The sequence below is a fragment of the Mixophyes fleayi genome, chromosome 6, assembly GCF_038048845.1.
Source record: "Mixophyes fleayi isolate aMixFle1 chromosome 6, aMixFle1.hap1, whole genome shotgun sequence".
NCBI classification, from domain to species: Eukaryota; Metazoa; Chordata; class Amphibia; order Anura; family Limnodynastidae; genus Mixophyes; species Mixophyes fleayi.
The window spans coordinates 198,722,121-198,743,413 of NC_134407.1; the positions used below are offsets into that span (position 1 = coordinate 198,722,121).

The 21,293-nt window shown below is 37.9% G+C and overlaps 1 protein-coding gene across 1 annotated transcript in view; it reads left to right on the forward strand.

Moving 5' to 3' along the window:
• GLP2R (glucagon like peptide 2 receptor) overlaps window positions 1–21,293 on the forward strand; it is a 98,077-nt gene that overhangs the window by 71,892 nt on the left and 4,892 nt on the right. Inside the window, exons 7-12 of the mRNA XM_075177972.1 lie at window positions 9–168; window positions 1,740–1,800; window positions 10,276–10,345; window positions 11,273–11,361; window positions 12,229–12,367; window positions 14,382–14,423. Coding sequence (XP_075034073.1) covers window positions 9–168; window positions 1,740–1,800; window positions 10,276–10,345; window positions 11,273–11,361; window positions 12,229–12,367; window positions 14,382–14,423 — 561 coding nt within the window. The remainder of the gene's footprint in view (window positions 1–8; window positions 169–1,739; window positions 1,801–10,275; window positions 10,346–11,272; window positions 11,362–12,228; window positions 12,368–14,381; window positions 14,424–21,293) is intronic.

Consider the following 21,293-nt stretch of genomic DNA (forward strand, 5'->3'; position numbering starts at 1 on the left):
GTTTCTAGGCACCTACATCATGCAGAGCTGTACATATTTCCCTGCATTTCTTTGTCGGTGCCAACTATTTCTGGCTGCTGGTAGAAGGGATATATCTACACACAACAATAGTCACCATGGTTCTGTCTGAGAGGCGGATGCTGCTGAGATATATCGCCATTGGCTGGTGTAAGTGTACACTCGTGTATGTATCTTAATGCAGTGGCATCTTGCTTTTTTCCTTTTTTCTTCGGTGTCACTGAAGCAGTATTTACTTTTTCAACGATAAAATGTATTGTAAAAGTAAAATTCAGGTTACACATATTCCAAAATTACATTTATTTGCTCTGCACATTATTCATTTGGTTTGATGTAAGAAAACAAACAGGTGACCTATTACTGTTTCACATTCACATAAAGGAATATGTGATTGGACAGGAAAGGTCTGGCACACATGACGGAACAGGCCACTTCCGTAGAAGAGCCCTATGGGTAAATGTATCAAGCTGAGAGTTTTCTGGCGGGTTTGAAAAGTGGAGATGTTGTCTATAGCAACCAATCAGATTCTAGCTGTCATTTTGTAGAATGTTCTAAATAAATGATAGCTAGAATCTGATTGGTTTTTCAAACTCGCCAGAAAACTCTCAGCTTGATACATTTACCCCCTGGTCTCTCTGTAACTGTTTCCACTAATCCTGTTAAATCAGGTATATTTAGGGTACTGTATTTTCTGTACAAACAGGAGGGCTAATTCTTCCTTCTAGTACTTTGAGACTGTATACCACAAGTTGAACGGGAGTCAAATGTAACATAGGAATAAGAATAAGGAAGATATAATCCTTGATGGATGGAGCCACAGTTATCCCAAAGGGAAATGATTTGTTCTTGATCCAAATTATTTACAGATGCAACCAAAATGATCCCAACAATAGTATTTGTTTTATTTGGAGCCATCATATTCCAGTTTTATTTGCAATATAGTGTAGCAAATGGTTTCAGAGTTACTTATATGGGTATCTCACATTGGGTTAACACTGAATCGTTGTAGACAAGAGTATTATTATTATTATTATTATTATTATTATTATTATTATTATTATTATTATTATTGTTGTTGTTGTTGATTTGCAATTTGTCATAATGCTCCATAGCTATGGACAGTGGGGAAAACAGGACATATATAAAACAAAGACATAGATGCAGTCATGGCAGCAAAGGTTAGGGAGGGCCCTACATTGTAGCCTACATTCTAATTGGACGAGGGAACAGCCGAATGGAGAATAGTTGAATGAACATGGAAAATAGCATAAGCAGTATCCATTGTCTGCCATCAATATGCTACCAACACTTGTGTGTCTATTACATTATTCTCTATTTGTCCCTCATTCAACATGCTATGAACAGAACTCAGCTGCAATGTATGAAGGTGGATATAAAGGGCCCACAATCACCTACTTTTCCTTAAAGTCTAGAAATATAAAAGTGGTCTAAGTTTTTCTGTATAAAATGTTAACATAAACCAATCAAACATTTGCTTCTCATATTTCAATTTGCTATATAGAATATATAAATAAAAATATATAGAATAGGCTCATGAAAGATAACTTTGGATTACAGTACATTTCTACTATTTACGCCATATTATCGAATTTGATTGATACAGTGTTATAAGTTATTCAAAGTGGTTCCCACAAATACAAATAACTCAAAAATCAGATAATTGCCTGGAGATTCCTAACATCTGTCTTTCTTGTTTGCAGTGTGTCCTCTACTCTTTGTTATACCGTGGGTGATAGTAAGAACCTATCTGGAAAATGAAGGGTATGTTCTTAGTGCTTCTTATTAAACTAGTAATCCTATGAAAAAATGAGGTGTGTTTTTTTTAACATAAATCACTACTGGCAGGCTATAAGAAGAAGGTTGGTAATTGCCATATTCCTTGTTTTGTTTCTTTAGGTTGCTATTAATTCTGCACAGTTTGCACCGTGTCATGTGACTAACATGGCAACCACAGTCACATGACAAATTATGTAGTGAGCAGAGAGGCTATAGAAAGCACCTCAAACCTCCATGTACACTATAAAATCATCTCCTTCCATCTCCCTTCTCTGCTATCACATGACAAATACGGCTTCCTGCACAGTACACAACACAGTCAGAAATGCATTCCAGCTGACAGTGAGTGTAACTGACAGCCATACTTGTCTACCCTCCAGAGAGATTTTGAAAATTAGATAATGATTTGTTGACTGCACTGAGAAATATGTATCACTACATACTTTTCAGTCACACTATAGCAAATATCGTTGATGTTGGACTTCCAACATCATCATAATCACCATTTATTTATATAGTGCCACTGATTTCGCAGCGCTGTACAGAGAACTCACTAACATCAACCCCTGCCCCATTGGGGCTTACAGTTTAAATTCCCTAACATACACACACACACAGACACAGACAGACAAAGACTAGGGTCAGTTTTGATAGCAGCCAATTAACCTACTAGTATGTTTTTGGAGTGTGGGAGGAAACCGGAGCACTCGAAGGAAACCTACACAAACACGGGGAGAACATGCAAACTATCCTTGATGTTGGACTTCCAACATCATAATGCTTATAATTTCCTTCCAGCCACTTACACACAGAATCTACTATACAGTACAAATAGATAGTTATATACACTTAAGTATGCATAGCACATTATAGGGACAGTGATACTTATATCAGGAAAGATTGCACACAAAAGTATCTTCATTTGAGATGTTGTATATTCTTTTTAACATAACAATCTTCGATAGCAATCTTACACATATTATGAAACAGTGTAGCACCGATGGAATGTATATACTGTATATCCCATATTCCATTACAATTCCCAATGCGACTCACATTCCGACTAACTACATCACCCATTCTGCACAGTCACAAACACCATATGCTATCTCATAAACCCCATAGACTGCTTCAAATACGAATGTACTGTACCACTATAATTACTCCATATGCTATCTCACATACAGAGAACTCGCTCACATCAGTCCCTGCCTCATTGGAGCTTACAGTCTAAATTCTCTAACACACACACACACACACACACACACACACTAGGGTCAATTTGTTATCAGCCAATTAACATACCAGTATGTTTTTGGAGTGTGGGAAGAAACCGGAGCACCCGGAGGAAACCCACGCAAACACGAGGAGAACATACAAACTCCTCACAGATAAGGCCATGGTCGGGAATTGAACTCATGACCCCAGTACTGAGAGGCAGAAGTGCTAACCACTTAGCCACAGTGCTGCCCATATTTTCCATTTTTTTCTTATCCATTATGTTCGTGGGGGGAAACGGGAAGGGGGTGGAGAATACTTGCGCCATTCCTGTCCATGACGTTCCTGAGAAGAGGAGGAGACTGTGGAATGCAAGCTTGGGCTTATACAGCCCACCTTTCCTCCCAGCATGCTTAGTGTCAACGTGTGCGCCATGATGTCAATAATTGGTTTTGGGTGGAATCCTTCTTCAATAAGTACCGTTATAATATTTGTGCAAGCCATTTTGGAAAAGTTCAGTGGCACAATGGTTGTATAAAACCATCTAGAAAGACTAGCTATTATTGGCCCCAAATGTAAAAACTCTGATGCTGAAAGAAATCCATCGTAAATGGCCTTTCTATTTGTTTATCAGAATATTAAGAATACCTTATTTCCAAAGCTAGAGAGCTTCTATAAATTGTACATCATTCTTCTATTCTAATCAAGAAATCATGGTTTAATAAATCTATAAAAGAGGCATGCATGAAATCTGCAATTAAATTGCAATGCTAGCACTTGTGAGGAAAAAATATAGTTATTAATTAATTACAGCCTGACAGAGACTTCTGTTCCTCTTGAGGTCACTGCAATCAGTCATGATTCAAATATGCCGTTGGCAGTAAGATTCATGATGCAATCTCCTGGGACCATATACATACTGTATATATCGATCCGTTAACTGCTCGGCAATAAATCAAGTCTTGTAATTCAGAGCTGGACGTGCAGACGCGAGAAAGGGTGGAAGAAAAAGATACAGTAACCTCATTGCAATAAATGCACTGCTATTTCTACAGGAAAGTGACTTAGAAAATGAAAAAAAAGCACATTGAAGCTCAAGCATCCAAAATATAAACTCTAAAATGTAGCACATAAAAGTAGTTAATTGACGTTCATAACGTTGCACCAGTTGCATATATGCCTGGTTTATTAACATTTGTATCGATCGCCAAAAACTCATTCACTATTAGGTATGATTTAAATATAAAAAAACAGCAAGAATAATCTTCCTTCCAGTGTACAAAGGAAAATTATAAATGTATAGCATTGTGGAAGTCTTTAATTAGTCACTATTGATGTGGAATCAAAACAGAGAGTTCTCAGGACTCTCCTTAACTGCCAGCCAATCACAAGTGTAGGAAACTGCTTGTTGTTGGCTGCTAATGAAAGTCATTCATTAGCACTCCTTTCTTGTATAATTTAAGCAAATGTGTCATTTTATGAGGAATTTTCTTTTTTTTACACACCTTTCTTCGACTACGATGGATCAAGATAGAAGGAAGAAGAAGAAGAGTTTTAATTTTTTTCATAGAATATTTTTGTTGTGCATTTCATGCAGTAGAGAAAGCCTGTTCAACCTGCGGCTCTCCAAGTATTGTGAAACTACAAGTCCCAGCATGCTTTGTCATCAAAGAGCTCGCTGATAGCTGGCAAGGCATGCTGGGATTTGTAGTTTCACAACACCTGGAGAGCCACAGGTTGGCAAGGCCTGCAATAGAACATTCTGCACCAAAAGTGTGCAGAGTACTTGTTTATAAACTTTGTGCCGTGATGGCAAAATTGCAAAATACAGTTGATAAATTATTAATAGTAATATATTAAGGCATGCAATACTTACCACATTTAAAAAAATAGGAAACATACAAACACTTCAGGCGCAGAATGGAATAATCTCACCATAAAAAATTAATAAACTCATATAATGCTTAATCAAAGTAAATAAGTATCTCCCCAATACTAGGCTCAGCCAGCTATAAATGAGACTGCCAACACATCTCCAAAAGTTGAACAAAACACCACCTAAATCACCGCGCACTGAAAGCGCTGGAGATAAAAAAAAAAGCAGATTGCAGCATTGAAGAACTGTAAATAGTACATGATACAAAATAACAATTTATTGAAAGACAGAAAAAATTGAATACAAAACTAAAGAATATTATTAAAACATATTCTACATTTACTCCGGACTAAATATGTGTTGATCTTCACTTCCTAAAACATATACTGAAAATCAATATAAAAATCGCCAATAGAAAGGATCAAAATAAATAATTAAACATGAAAATGTTCATCTCTTGTACATAAGCTTATCTCCAGAATCTCAAAGTATAGACTGCAAAATAAAGCATTGAAGGCTTCTAAGTAAGCTTATTAGTGTAAAGCGTAAGTTCCGTTTACTTCCATTAACAGTTGCTCCTTAATAACGGGTTAAACTCCATAGACAGCAACACAGCGTATTAAGTTTATCGTGTTTTTTTTTCTGTGTTTATGGTAAGCAGCCTTGACCTTATTTATTTATATCTTTCTTGTGATTGGGGTGTTTATACTGTCCACATTCTAGATCAGGCCTGTCCAACCTGCGGCCCTCCAGATGTTGTGAAACTACAAGCCCCAGCATGCTTTGCCAGTAGACAACCTGTTGATAGCTCGAAGGGAATGCTGGGACTTGTAGTTTCACAAACATCTTAAACTACCCATTTAGAGTTTTCAAAATAAAGCCAACAGGATGAATGCCAAGTTGATAGCTGCCTACAAGTTATAGCAATATTTAGGTTGCCTATATATCAAACCTCTCCCTCTGCTGAACTCAAGTCCCCCTTCAATAATTTACGATCACTCCATGGTTTTGGCATCGATAACATTGTGAGCAACATAATTGCACCCTAACTAATAAAAACAATAATATATGTACAGCCGTGGCCCTAAAATATTGACGTATTTGTGCTTTTTCAAATAATTCCCAATTTCAATAGTGAGACATTTCTTTGCTAGATATGGAGGTAATTCAGTAGACCTGAGAGCATCTGGCCTTGAGAATTTCTACCTAGGAATTAGAGGTAGAGATTAGTCTCAGGAATTTCTTTGTTGAGAGGCAAATGGATTTTTCTCTTACATGTATCCACATGGATTAAATGATAATATAAATGTTGGAGGATTTTTTTAATTATCATTCTAAAATGTTTTTTTTTAATCATTCATGACAGATCACATATATGAGTACGTGCACATAGTATAAATGCTTAACTAATTTAATATATCACATTTTTCACTTTTTTTTTTTTAATCCTTTTATTTACTACTTATACTATCATATTATGGTTGTCTCTTATTTAATCACTGAATAATATTTATTAGATGGAATTTACTATCACTTTATGGTATCAGTCACCCTCACTCCTCTAATAATTTTTAAGACTTAATTTACAATTATGATTAAATGTCATAATTTACAACTAGGTAGTTGCAGCTGCTTTCATGTCCGCTGGAAGCAGAATAGATTTTATTTCTCATTGAACTATGACGAACGAAGATTTTCCTTTATATCTAATAAAGTGTCAAGAGAGGGTTAGGGGAGCATTTTATTCAATTAAATTGTATTTCAAGACTGTGTTTTCTTTACTATTATTGTTATTATTGTTATTATTATTATTATTATTATTATTATTATGAGTTAATAATATTTCCACCCTCCAACAGAAGTTACCTACCTGACATTTCTATTTCTGTTGACAACATGGCCATAAATCCCACCCTGCAAGCTCACTGCCTAGGTGTGATTCAGAATCCAATATAAAATAATTCTTCTAACAGCAAAGGCCCTCAACAAAACTCCACCAACATACATTTCCTCACTTGTCTCAAAATATCTACCAACGTGACACCTCCGTTCGGCACAAGATCTGTTCTCTCATCCACGCTCATTACATCTTCCCAATCCCGGTTACAGGACTTTTATTGAGCTGCATCCACTCTGTGGAATTCTCTCCCTCGCATAGTAAAATTTTCCTCTAGTCTTCAAACCTTCAAGCATTCTCTGAAATCCCACTTCTTCGGGCAAGCTTATAATATTCCTCAACCATCCTCCTAACCTCCCTAGGTTACCCTATTACCACCCTTTACACAATTCACACAAGACAATAACCCTGTGACCACCTGACCCACATTGGTGTGTGACTGGATCATGTAGACCTCTAGGCACTATTTAACTGCGTTCTGGCTGGACCAATATGCAATGTGTAGAACATAACCTCATGTATCAGACTCCCATTGTCCCATAGATTGTAAGCTTGCGAGCAGGGACCTCTTACCTCTATGTCTGTATGTATTAGCCAGTATTGTTTTATTACTGTGTTTTTGTCCAATTGCAAAGCGCTACTGAATTTGCTGGCGCTATGTAATTAAATTCTGATGATGATGATGATGATATTATTATTACTGGTTTAGTGGGAATCAGCCATGGCTGTCTAGCTGTGGGCTGGTTTGCACTATAGTTACATTTTGGTAATAGAATCTAGCCCCGGTTCTCTGTCGCTGGGGCTGGTTGTGGATTTTGGGGGGATATGCTGCTGATTTTGTATTTATTTATCACTGCAATTGGAAAAAATGGGGAAAAAACTCTGTGAACGCATGAAAGGTTTTTGGGTTTTTCGCCTCTCCACTGGTTTTGATGTAATCACAGGTGTCTCAAACCAGTGAAGACATATTTACTGATTTCCACATTTACTAAATCAATCATTATGTGGCTTTACCTATGCTCTGGAATATTACATACATTCACTGCACACAGCTGCTTTAATAATAGGCAGTGAGCAGGTAACTGACCCATACCAGAGAGTAACCATCAGGAAATATTGAGTGACACATGAGACATTGTTAAGCACACGAAACTGTGGATGGAATATGAATCCCAAACAAGTATAATTCCCATAATCCTATGCATAAAGCAGTCCTATTACAAATTGTTGTCCTGTTTAACAATAACTGAATTACTTGTTTGCACTAAGTGGATGGAATTTCAAGCACTGAGCTCAGCCACTGATAGCTCATACTTACCTACTCACCCAGAATTCCCGGAAGGATCCCGAGTTTTAGGGAGTCCTCCCGGAAGAGTAGGTAAACTTTCTGATTCGCCGAAATTCACGGCATTGAATGACGGGGGCGGGGCTTAATCGTGTCATTAAGCCCCACCTCTGCTATTCAATGCCGTGAATTGTATAGTGGGGGCGGGGCTATGGTGACGCAACGACATCACCACGCCCCCTCATACCCCCTGTCACTCCCCTGTTGGCATGTATATGTTGGCTAATAGGTGGAAATGCAACCAAAGGAAGCAAAAAGTTCCTTTGGATAGTATTAATAGCAATATTTTCTCCTTAGACACACAGCATTACAATTAATATCATATTTCACGCAGACTCTGCAATTAAACAGAATTGTTGTTACTTCAAACTTTCTTTGCAACTTCTTAATAATTACCAGAAATCACTGCAGGGCAAAGGAAGATGAAAGATGACTGGAGAAATAGATCATTTTTATTAAGCGATTTTTTTCACAAGAATATTGAATTGGGTTCCTAAATTGATAGATGTTTAGGCACATGTCACTAGGTTGACAGCGTCTATTTTGTTTTTCATTAGTGTCCATGTGTAGACACATTTAATATCTACAAGAGCAGAGATCAGTGGTATATAAAAATCATCATCAGCTATTCATATAGCGCCACTAATTTTGCAGCGAACTTACAGAGAACTCACTCACATCAGTCCTTGCCCCATTGGAGCTTACAGTACAAATATCCTAACATACACACAGACTTGACTGGGAGAGAATAAAGTCAATTTGACAGCAGCTAATTAACCTACTAGTAGGTTTTTGGAGTGTGGGAGGGAACCCAAGCAAACACAGGGAGAACATACACACTCCACACAGATAAGACCATTGTTGAGAATCGAACTCATGAACCCAGTGCTGTGAGGCAGAAGTGCTAACCACTAAGCCACTGTGCTGTCCTGGGGGCTATAACCCCTGTTGCACTAGGTTCAGAGCTGCAGGCTTGCTTTGTATTTATACAAATATATATATATATATATATATATATATATATATATATATATATATTATATATAAGCCTAGTGGCGTGTGTTAGTGTGTGTGTGTGTGTAAAAAACTATTTTCTCAGAAAGGGCTCATCCAATTGACCTGAAATTTGGTATACTGACATTATTTGACAAAAAAATTATAATAGTGAAGTCAGTTAACTTCCATCATCCCCCGTTCCCCCCATGGGAGGGGTAGTAAAGGCTAAATTTACCAGTTGAGGGCTCAAACTCTTGACCGTGTGGGTATTTATTTACCAGAGCCTGTGTTTGGTCATGGACAATTGTATGTCGCATTTTCACGAGTACGGAGAAGCAGTGATGTAAAAGTGCAGGTTATGGATACTGCCCTTCAAGGAAGACTGATTGAGCACAGCGATAAGGTGTTTAGCAGAAACGTTGTCTATCGAGAGGTTTTAGAACAGTAAGACAATGGAGATTAATGATGTGGCGATGAAGATGAAGGATGAGGTGATGGAGAAGAATGATGAGGTGGTGACATGTGGACAAAACCACGTTAAAAAAGGGCGCTTACGTCGGGAAGTAACGCTCTTCCCCTGAGGAGGCCTGGCCTAGCCCCAAATGCATGACAAGAACCTATTTAACACCTTAAGTAGCTTGATTTAACTAGAATGCATGAGTATCATGCACGGGTTAACTTGTATATATATATATCATCATCATCATCATCATTTATTTATATAGCGCCACTAATTCCGCAGCGCTGTACAGAGAACTCATTCACATCAGTCCCTGCCCCATTGGAGCTTACAGTCTAAATTCCCTAATATATACACACACTCACACAAAGACAGACAGAGAGGGAGACAGACAGAGACTAGGGTCAATTTTTTTTTTTTTTTTTTGATTGCAGCCAATTAACCTACCAGTATGTTTTTGGAGTGTGGGAGGAAACCGGAGCACCCGGAGGAAACCCACGCAAACACAGGGAGAACATACAAACTCCACACAGATAAGGCCATGGTCGGGAATCGAACTCATGACCCCAGTGCTGTGAGGCAGACGTGCTAACCACTAGGCCACTGTGCTGCAAAGTTCATACATCCAACTTGTTTTAAGTATAAATTTTTTATTTCTGTTTTTTTAGATGCTGGGGAACAAACAGAAGTACTGCAATCTGGTATATCATTAAAGGGCCAATGCTTCTGTGTATATTTGTAAGTATTCTACAGCGTATACTTGCAGCCGTCACCTAATTTAATCAGTTATGGTTCAGATCAGTTAATCAAAGAGGATACATTCATTTTGAAGCTTTGTAAAAAAAATATTTTGGTTGCTAGACTAAAATGGGCATTTAAATAATTATTTGTGTATATTTTGTTGGATGTAACAAAAAAGAAAACACATTTTCAACTTGACATTTGAATTCTTTACACCTAGTCTTGTTTCTTAAAAATTCAGTTTAAATTGTTTGAGATTAACAGAGCGCATTAACTACAATTATTTTAGTGGTCCATCTTGTCCAAAAGGTTGCTCAGATGTGCACGTTTGAACTGAACACTTAGGGCCTGATTCATGTTGGAATGGCTGCGTAAGCGTAACTTGAGATTGAAAAAGCTGCATGCAAGCGTATGCATATGTATGCCGCATTCAGAGTTGCGACCAAGGGGTAAATGTATCAAGCTGAGAGTTTCCGGTGAGCTTGAAAGTGGAGATGTTGCCTAAAGCAACCAATCAGATTCTAGCTGTCATTTTGTAGAATGTACTAAATAAATGATAACTAGGATCTGATTGGTTGCTATAGGCAACATCCCCAATTTTCAAACCCGCCAGAAACTCTCAGCTTGATACATTTACCCACGGTTCTGAATGAGTGGCAGATGTGTCCACATGACAACAGACACTCTTTCCCAATTTATTTTTCCACTATTTCACCAATCTGCATTGTTTTTGTGTGAAAATGTTCAGATCATGTAAACTGGTCGTGTTTGTATTAAAATCTAAATCCGAATGAATTTGAAAATTTTCTATTTTACAATCCTTTAAAAACCGACTTTTCTCCTGGCTCAGACTTCATTGTACATGAAAATATTGTTTTAGGCACAATACTTTACTTTATCTTTCAACATCTTTGTGTCTTGCAGATAAACTTTATTGTACATATCAAGATAATAAATCTTTTGCATTTAAAGTTGAAAGCTCAGCAGCTAAAATTTACAGATTACAAGTACAGGTATGTAAAAAACCACACAAATGTCTGCTAAAAAGCAGATCATAAATTTCTGCTACTAAGACAGAGTAAAGGGATTTTTTTTTTCGGGAATGGGGTTGGCAACCTCATCTCTTTATATCCTGCCACCTCATGTAGCAATAAGAGGGACCATCACCATTACGTGAATCCAAAAGCCAAAGTATGACACTGACAACAAGGCAGCCACCATCCAGTCCGATTCACTTTATCCTTTTGTTCTAGTCTAGTGAATCAGGATGAATGGATTCAATTCCCTACTCTCTGAACTACAGTGGCTTATAAATGTTGAGGTCATTATTCTGGCTTTGGGTAATTGTTAATAGAACTCCCCTTGGATGGTGCTCCATCCATTGCAGCTCTCTTGTGTATATCACCAGGAGTAAACGTAGGATTTGTAGAGGGGGGTCTCCACACCACCCCGCCAGTGGGCGTGACCAGCGTGCATGGGGGCGTGGCTGTAATTTTAGACAGTGCTTGGCTGCTCTCCAACTCTTCCTATCCCCATAATATACATGGGCAATGCTGCCTGCACTACTGTTAGGTGCACACAGATCTCCCTTTTCAAGTTTAGTAAAATACATTTAAATATAATCCTTATATACCTTCACATATATCATTTTTCTGCAGTGATGAGCAGTCAGAGAATATTTATTTATTCACAGCAGCCCATTGGAGCTAACGTCCCTACCGTAGGCACACAAACACACCCACACAATAGGGATTTTAGGCAGAAGCCAATTCATGTATCCGGTTTGTTTTTGGACTGTGGGAGGAAATCTACATGAATTTGGGGAGGGCATACAAACTCTATGCAGATATAATGATGTATTTGTTTTTTATACATTTAAGGTTTGCCAAAGCAACTCTCATACTTATCCCATTGCTGGGGACTCACGAAGTCTTGTTTACATTTGTCAGCGACGAGCATATTAAGGGGCTTACCAAGCATATATTGCTTTTCATCCAGCTGACTATGAGCTCTTTCCAGGTAAAGTCACACATGAATCCAGCGCATTTATCTAATATGTGGTTTATATCTTGGAAAAAATGGAAGAGATGATGTAACACTACTATTTGTGTCAATGGATAGAAGTCTTTTGGTTCATAATATCAGTGTTTACAGATGTGTCATTTTCCATCTTTTGCTTTTAAGTGATCAAGTCACAAAATCAAAGTGACTCAGTCACCAATAACATTACCAATCAATGTTTCAGGAGACAGAGAGCAGTAATAGCAATCCCCAAAAACAGTTCCAGGAGTCACTGTCCAGCCAGTATTATTATTATTTTCCGAGCCCCCCCCCCGCAGGTTGATATACAGAGGGGGTTGGTGAACAACCTGGTATAGAGCCAGAGGCTATATTTATTTCCTACCTGGGAAGAGATGGGGCAATGAGATCACTGAGCTGTCCTTACTGTCAGGTCACTGTGCATACACCGCCTCCTATAGACGTCAGTGTACAATTTAAACATAATGAACTGAACTCAAGACCAAAAGTTTGGTTATAGCTGGAGGGCAATGAGCTAAAATACCAAATCTGTACTTACCTTGGAAATGCTGGTGGCCAGACTTGCTGGGGTACCTAAGATCTGTAGTGTAGCTGGACTCCTCTCTGCTATTTGCATTCGCACCCTTACGGAGATGAGGAACCAATTGGTAATAACAATTTATTTATTTTTTATATGAACTTATTGAACTATTTTTTTGTCATTTTGGGTAGAGTTATATCTTAAATATCTTTCAACTGGTAGAAAAAAAATTAAAATTGAGTCACAGCAACATAGTCCAATGTAAACAGCTCTAATAATAAAAGTGGCTTAAGATATTTATTTAAGACTTAATATTTATTATTATTACCATTTATTTATATAGCGCCACTAATTCCGCAGCACTGTACAAAGAACACACTCACATAAGTGCCTGCCCCATTGGGGCTTACAGTCTAAATTCCCTAACAGACCCACACATACAGAGACCGAGACAGACACAAAGACTAGGGTCAATTTGTTAGCAGCCAATTAACCTACCAGTATGTTTTTGGAGTGTGGGAGGAAACCAGAACACCCAGAGGAAACCCACGGAAACAGGGAGAGAACATACAGACTCCTCACAGATAAGGCCATGGTTGGGAATTGAACTCATGACCCCAGTTCTCTAAGGCAGAAGTGCTAACCACTGAGCCACCGTGCTAATATTTATTATAACATAATACGATGCCTTACTGTGACACATTGTAACAAGATAATCTATACTATTTTAATTGAGCTTGCTATCAGGGCAGCTGCATTAACGTTAATATTTTATTAGTGTTATAAGGCACTTACGACTGTGCAAATCTACCCCACAAATGCTCCTTTTGGTAAGCCATTGCTTTTTGCGCAAATGTGCCAGATTTTAAAAAACTCTGCACAAATAAGTGGTCCAAAATTGCGTCTGTGGAGGTGCAGACGTTTGTATTAGAGATTAGGGGCCTAATTTCATGTTGATGTAGAAAAAATAAGATTTTATTTTGCGGGACAGTATTATTTAAATGTGCTGATGGGAGTGGCGTTAAAGGGGATGTTCCCAGGTGTACTTTCTGCATAGTGTAATGAAAACATTCAAATACACAAAAGTGACAGAAATAAAACAGTCCTTATGTTCTTTCCTATCATGATAAATTTAAGATATAAATGATGTTAAATCAAAGAGTATTTTAGGAGAGGAAGAAAGAGGAATGTCGAGGGTGGTCCTAAAATGGTAGGAGGTTGGATACATTTTATCATCTGTATCCAGCACATGAGACCTGCAAACCCGCAAATGCCAGGATGTGGGACAGCACCATCAAATACACTGAGCGAACAATTGGGCGCCCTTGTTCTAAAACAGAAGCAGCGCGGGTTGACGTGTTTTGGTGGTCTGTAAAGTGCCCTTTCTGCTTGTCAGATGTTGCCATAATTATGAGAGAAGTGCAAAAAAAAAACCAACTTTAAATTAACATACTCTTTTATTTTTATTTTCAGGGGTTTGTTGTTGCCTATTTATATTGCTTTACCAACGGGGAGGTAAGTCTATCTGTTTATTATATGTATGCTTTTATATATTTGTACATCAATAGAAAATATTTTTTAATTAATGTTATGTATATAAGATTATCCCTATATTCTACTCTAATTATTTCCAATACATCTTGGCTCTCTTCTCTCAGAAAGACTGCATTTCATGTACAAAGCAGGGTTGTGTTTCTCCCTTCCTCCCTTGATCCCTGTCTTTTTTTCTCTATCCTCCCCCTCTCCCATCTCTTTTGGAAAAAAATTTAATAAAACTTTATCAAAACAGGCCTGCTTTTTTTTTTAAATAAAAGGGCAAAATGGGCTTCTGCCTTGGGCTCACCAGAACAGGGGGCTGACAATTAGACTTGCAAGCAATGGAGCCTGGATAGGTGAGGATCTACAAGAGCTCCAATCTGAGCCCCAGATGTTCCAAAAAGATGAAAGATCCTTGTGTTTTAATCAATCCTAATGGTAAACCTGGATCGCGCTCCATGACAGAACTATTTCCTCCCCAAATTATAATGCAAGTATCCATCACACTGTGTAATTTGTAGAGGTTCTGTTTTACAAAGGGTATGGGGGCCCAGTACATTGAGCTTTGCCATGGGCCCACTTATGTGTAGAAAAGACTTCACAGGGCGTATAGTCATGTACGACATCACTTCCTATATGCGGATGTAAGATTTTGGCGGCACTTCATGTAAGAACTACTTTCAACAAGCAGTTCTGAACACCTAATTCATATGCTTCCTTTTATTATGAATGTATGTATCAACAGGGGAGTTGGAAAACCTGAGACCCAGCCACATCCATAGCCACTCCTACCACATACGTGTGGTACACCTACATGCAGCATAAAATGACACAAGAGCTCATAACAAATATAATAATTGTAAGCCAATTCAAAATTTAAAAAGCAATTGATTTTAGAAATGATGGGTAAGTGTTTGAGATCATAGGCGTGTACCCAGTCATACCCTAATGCGCAGCCACATTACTGTTTTGGTCTTGGTGTCTGGCCCCTCCTCCGGGAGCCATCCCCCTTCACGCGTCTATGGATCATATGATCCGTCCTTCCCTCCCTTCCGCAATGTGTAGCTGCCTCCCCCTATCTTTCACTGGGACGTCACATGGGAAACTCACCACATGACAGGTGCGCTATCCCATGTGCGCAAGCTGCAAGAGAGGCAGACTGAAGAGTCAGCCTCTGCAACGCAGCGCAGCTGAAAGAAGGTAAGTGTGAGAGGAGGGGGGGGGTCTTAATGTAATGAGGTTGGGAGGTGGTCTATTAATTTAATGATGTTTTACGGATAGGTGGGTGCTAATTATTTAATGGTTGGTGATATTAATTTATTTGTGGGGTATTTAATAGTGGGGGATTATTAATTTAAGGTGGGGTGATGGGTACTTTCATTTAATGCTGGGGTGGTATAATATATGTGTTTAATGATAACGTGTATATATATATGAAATTGGTGTCACTACTCTGTGGCATAATATAAACTGGAGCACTGCTGTGGCATAATATGAACTGGGGGCACTACTGTGGCATAATATGAACTGTGGCACTACTGTGGCATAATATGAATTGGGGTCACTACTAGACACCCTCATTCCCTAGGCGCTGCTAGACAATGCCTCTCCAGCGGCAAGCTGCAGCACAGAGTACCCCTCTCTAGGTTTCATTGAGTGCACACCCTATTGGAAGGTGCTATGCATGCCTATGTTTGAGATTTCCAGCTTTGGTCCCCACAGCCTATGTTTGAGATTTCCAGCTTTGGTCCCAAGTGGCATATATATTCCCAAAGAGAAAAAAACAATACATGAATTAAAAATATTTAAATAATCTGCTGTGTTGCCAAGGATCTGATGAAGCTAGATCTGTAAGCTAGAGAAACACGTCGGGTTATTAAGAATTTTAGATCAGATCTTGTAATGGTAATTATCACCACTTTAATTGACTTGTTACTGTTTGCAACTTTGATGAGTTGCTTATCACAAGTGGCTGAGATTTAAATCACTCCAGGGGGTATATTTATCAAGCTGCAGGTTTGAAAAAGTGGAGATGTTGCCTATAGCAACCAATCAGATTCTAGCTGTCATTTTGTAGAATGTACTAAATAAATGATAACTAGAATCTGATTGGTTGCTATAGGCAACATCTCCACCTTTAGCAAATATACCCCCAGAACTCATTGAAATTTGCTAAAATGTATGCTATCACATTCATTCAGCCTCCGCTGTTACTTGCAGTGTGCGGTATAGAATCTGGATACGTGGAGGACTGCATTGTTAGTATTTCTAAATTGGGAGACATTTTTTGTTCGTTCCCTCTTTTTCTTTGGATGAATACGTTTAGTACAACCAGCTATATGCAGTATATTGATGCTTTCTGATGGTTGATATACTGTATGCGAAATCAGTTTTTACTCATTTGTGTAAATCTTATAACATATTGATTTGCAACCAAAATGCCATGAAATAAAATCTGTTTTATTTGTCCAACAATCCTTGGGGACAGAGTAAATTATGTAAACATATCTAAATTTATTAGCTGGTCTTCTCTTTATGAATATATATATATATATATATATATATATATATATATATATATATATATATATATGTGTATATACGTGTATATATATATATATATATATATATATATATATATATATGTGTGTGTGTGTATATATATATATATATATATATATATATATATATATATATATATATATATATATATAATGTGTTGTGATTCCATTTCCTATAAATTTCCTTAAGAGTGATATAGCTGGTTCTGTGTGTCTGTTATTCTCCTTTTCTTGTTATTTTAATTGGCTTCTACCTAAAATTGTCCCTAGTGGGTATATGAGTTTGTGTGACTGTGACGGAATAGTTGTTACAGGGATTAATGTGAACGAATAGAAATGTTCTCTATATAGCGCTATGTAATTTGTTGGTTGGTTCTGCATAAATAAAGAGTAAATCTAGTCTCTTGGTATTTGTAATATAAATGTGGCAGAGAATACACTTGGTTAACAGAGCATGCTGCGCTTACAGATCCCTATAGAAGAATTAGTCATTTACAGATTAATGAGTAGACCCTGTTTACTTTCAGCCAGGGACATTGACTCATTGATTGGCGATATGACTTCATTTTGTAGACTGGTATTTCAATAATCTGTTCTACTCACATTAGAAGTGAATCTTTCCCCATAATTAAATGCTAATACTGAATCTACATCATACTGAATCAATGTTTGTAGCTCCACAGCCGGTGGTTGTTCCACTGCCCCTTCCCAGACACCTTCCCCTTGAAAAATAATATAGTATAATATCTCTACATATGCTGCTGAAATTTTGCACAAATCGAAATTTGCGGTGGGACAGATTATTTAGTTAAGTTGTGATGTTCCGGTAGTACAAACTGAGTTGTTTGTAATTGCATTTCACACTGTAATTGTAAATTGTCATTTCCCTGAATTTATCAATTCATTCTACTCTGTGGTGAAGTTTGAATTCCGTGCAGAATGAAAATCATAGCAGAAAATCTGCACAGAACACAAAGCCAAATTCCACTGGTAAAATTCAACTATTGATTTTGTAATTAGACAAATCTACCACTGAATAAGTTTTGACAATTTTGCTTATCTCCATGGCAAACGTTTCTGACAAAAATCAAGAACAATTTCACCAGTCCATCAAGGACAGTCATTCATAGTCTCTAATTTCATTGTCCCAGAGCAAATACAAATACTCTGTGTCACAGATGCCAACTTAACCTCGCACAGAAAGGACAAAGTTCTTTTTAACTCCAGGAATGGCAAATTCACTAGGTCAAAGACACCCATACTGTACTAATTATAGCTACAGATAACATTCATTGTAAAAAAGAGCCCATTTCTATTTTCGTGGTGAAATCTTCTTTCTTCCTTTCGCAATTGATGACCCTGTGTCCTCTGTATGGTCAGTGATATGAAAAGTTCTTAATACATATCATTGCATTGGCCTGTAATATATTTCTATATTTCAATTGCGTCACCTCTGATGTGCCTGGTTTTTCTAGCATCTCTATAATTTAACTCTTCCTTTCCCTTTATTAATGAAGTTGCCCACCCCTGAATGTTCTCGAGTTCTTCTCCAATATGTCCTTCTTACAGTGAGATGCCAAATAGTCTATATTTAAAGTGTGATTCATACTTTGGTAATACCAAGTTTGCATCACCTGCATGTATTCAGGTTTTTATTCATCCCAGGATTTTTGCTTTTGCAGCCACTGCCTGGCTCTATGTGCTGCTATTCACCTTTCTGTCAAGTAATATTCCGAAGTCCTGTTCTATTGAAGTTTTTCCACAATTGTATTACATTTAATGTGTAATTAGCAGAGTTATTGCCATGAACTAGGTGCATAACCCTACATTGATCTACATTAAATTTCATCTGCCATTTCGTGGCCCAGTTAACCATTTTTATAGTCAGAAAATGGTATGGCTCTGGGTGATGTCACTGGCTGACGGTGTGTAGACCAACAGTACCGGTAGCAGTTGGCGTTGGCTTACCTGAACCATGGAAATAGGTCTTCACAAGAAAAAGCCAATTTTATATTCAATCGATTACAGAAGGCTCGCCAAAATTTAGAAAAACAAATAGCATTCCTGATCAAATGTAATATGGACAGGTTGACTGTGAGAAGAGATGTGGTCGATAACCCCTTTATAGCAATTAAGTGAGACATTTTAGAATAACGATCCACCATGACCCAGAAATCATCATGGAAATATCTATGCACGGTTCTTCTGGTAGAAGAAGACCATATGACGCTTGTTGAGGAACATTGTGGGCGCAAATGGGCAGACTGATATGAAATTGGTTACATAATTCTTTAAATTATGTGACCAATTCTGGCCAGGATTTCAGAATACCCGGACGGCCTAAAAACTTGGCGTTGTCAGTTCACACAAGAAGGCAGGTAAAGGATGAAGATTGTTATTAACAAATGTCCATCCATTCTAAGCAATGATGAATGTAGCCGCCGCAATTCAGGAGGGTTCTGTGACGTGAGAGAGCTACTACTGATCTTCTAGGTCCGGAAGATCAAAGAACCAGGAGAGAACATAATCTTTTACCATGTTTCGTACCACGGTGATAATAAATGACAGCTAGAATCTGATTGGTTGCTATAGGCAACATCCCCACTTTTTCAAACCCGCAGTTTAGTAAATATAGCCCTTAACCTCGCACAGAAAGGACAATGAACGCAAATCAAGAAAAGATTGCCCATCTGTACACCCAGAAGACACTGAGGATTTTTATGATCAGTGAAATAGGTGATAGGGTGACCATATCCTTTTTGAAAGATGCCTCCCTTTCTCCTTTCTTCTAAAAACTTGAGTCATTGGATACTCCTACGTCAATATCCATATTACTTTCCCTTGTTTATATCCTTTGCCATATTGATGTGATAGTGTACAACATTACTCCTATTCACTGTATCTGTGTATTGTTTTGGCTCTTCAAAATAAACAGTTTAATAAAAAACAAAAAACAAAGATGTCTTCATTCCTCCAAGGCCAGTTTAACAGCCAAATGTTCTCTGTCACCAACAGAGTAATTCTTCTAGTGGAAGACAATTTATTGTATGGTGTAAGCCAAATTTATTGCGCTGATCTAATATTGCCCCTTCTCCAACCAAGAACACATTTATTTCCAGAAAGACAATTAGTGTAGTAACAAAGTGTTAGCGCAGGAGCCAAAGAAAAGGTTGCTTTAATGGAAGATAATCACCACTCCTGGTAGCTAAATATAAACTTATTGATTTGAGAATGTGAGACAGACTTTCACCAAAAAACAAATGACAGCGTGTAGTTAGCAGCACATAAACGATGTTCTGAGTAAACAGAGATAATGGGACTGATTTTTTTTTGGTCTTCAACATGCACCAAACTTTATTTTTGTTTTAAAAAATTAAGACATGCAGCAAGTAAAAAGAAAAAATGGGATATGGAGACAGATCACTCTCTTAAAAATGTAATTTGTATCTTAAAAAGCAATACTCAGTAGGCCGCTGAATTAAATGTCCCGGTACAAATAGGCGGGAGATTTATACCTCATCATTGAAAAGGTCAATTAGTTGGCTTCTTCATGGAACGATAAAACTGTTAATTACCTCATTCCTATAGTCTTACGCATACAGTATTATCTTATAAAGACTTCAAGGACACAGGATCCTTTGTACAAAGCATGATTGTATATCACTGTGTACAAAGACGCTGCAAGGACACGTGCGCTGTAAACCCTAATTTACTGGTTATTTTAAAGTTTTGTAGGATAAATTTCCCATTTTATTGCTTATGTTGGATAGTGACATTAAATGACTTTAAAAAAAAAGATGGAGCCGTCTATAAAATTGGATATCTATAAACATTATTCCGAAGGAAGCCAGGGTAAATTTACCAGACACGCAAACAAGGGCATGTTTCGTTGTGCGCCAGGTTTCACGGGGCGGGGGGTTGAGCCCAGAGCGTCCTGAGAGTTGAACCACCCCTAATCCACTTCCCCTCCCCTCAATACACCCTTGATTTTCCATGGGCACCAGAGACACCCTGATGTAGGGGGGAACATATTATTGAACTTTCAGGTAGGGAGACTGTCCCGTCGAAACTTGGACAGTTGGGAGGAATCTTTTATATCAGTACAGATGTTATGACTTGGTGCAATCAGGTAGTTTGTGTGCCTAATAACTCTTAAACGGGCAATGTGGCATGTGTACGCAATCACCTTGTTTGTGAGTTAGTGCCGATTGACAGGGTTTGTGTCTCAGTGGTGCGCTTATAATGAGGCAACCTCAGGTAGTCAGATTCTGAGTGAGGAAACTAATTA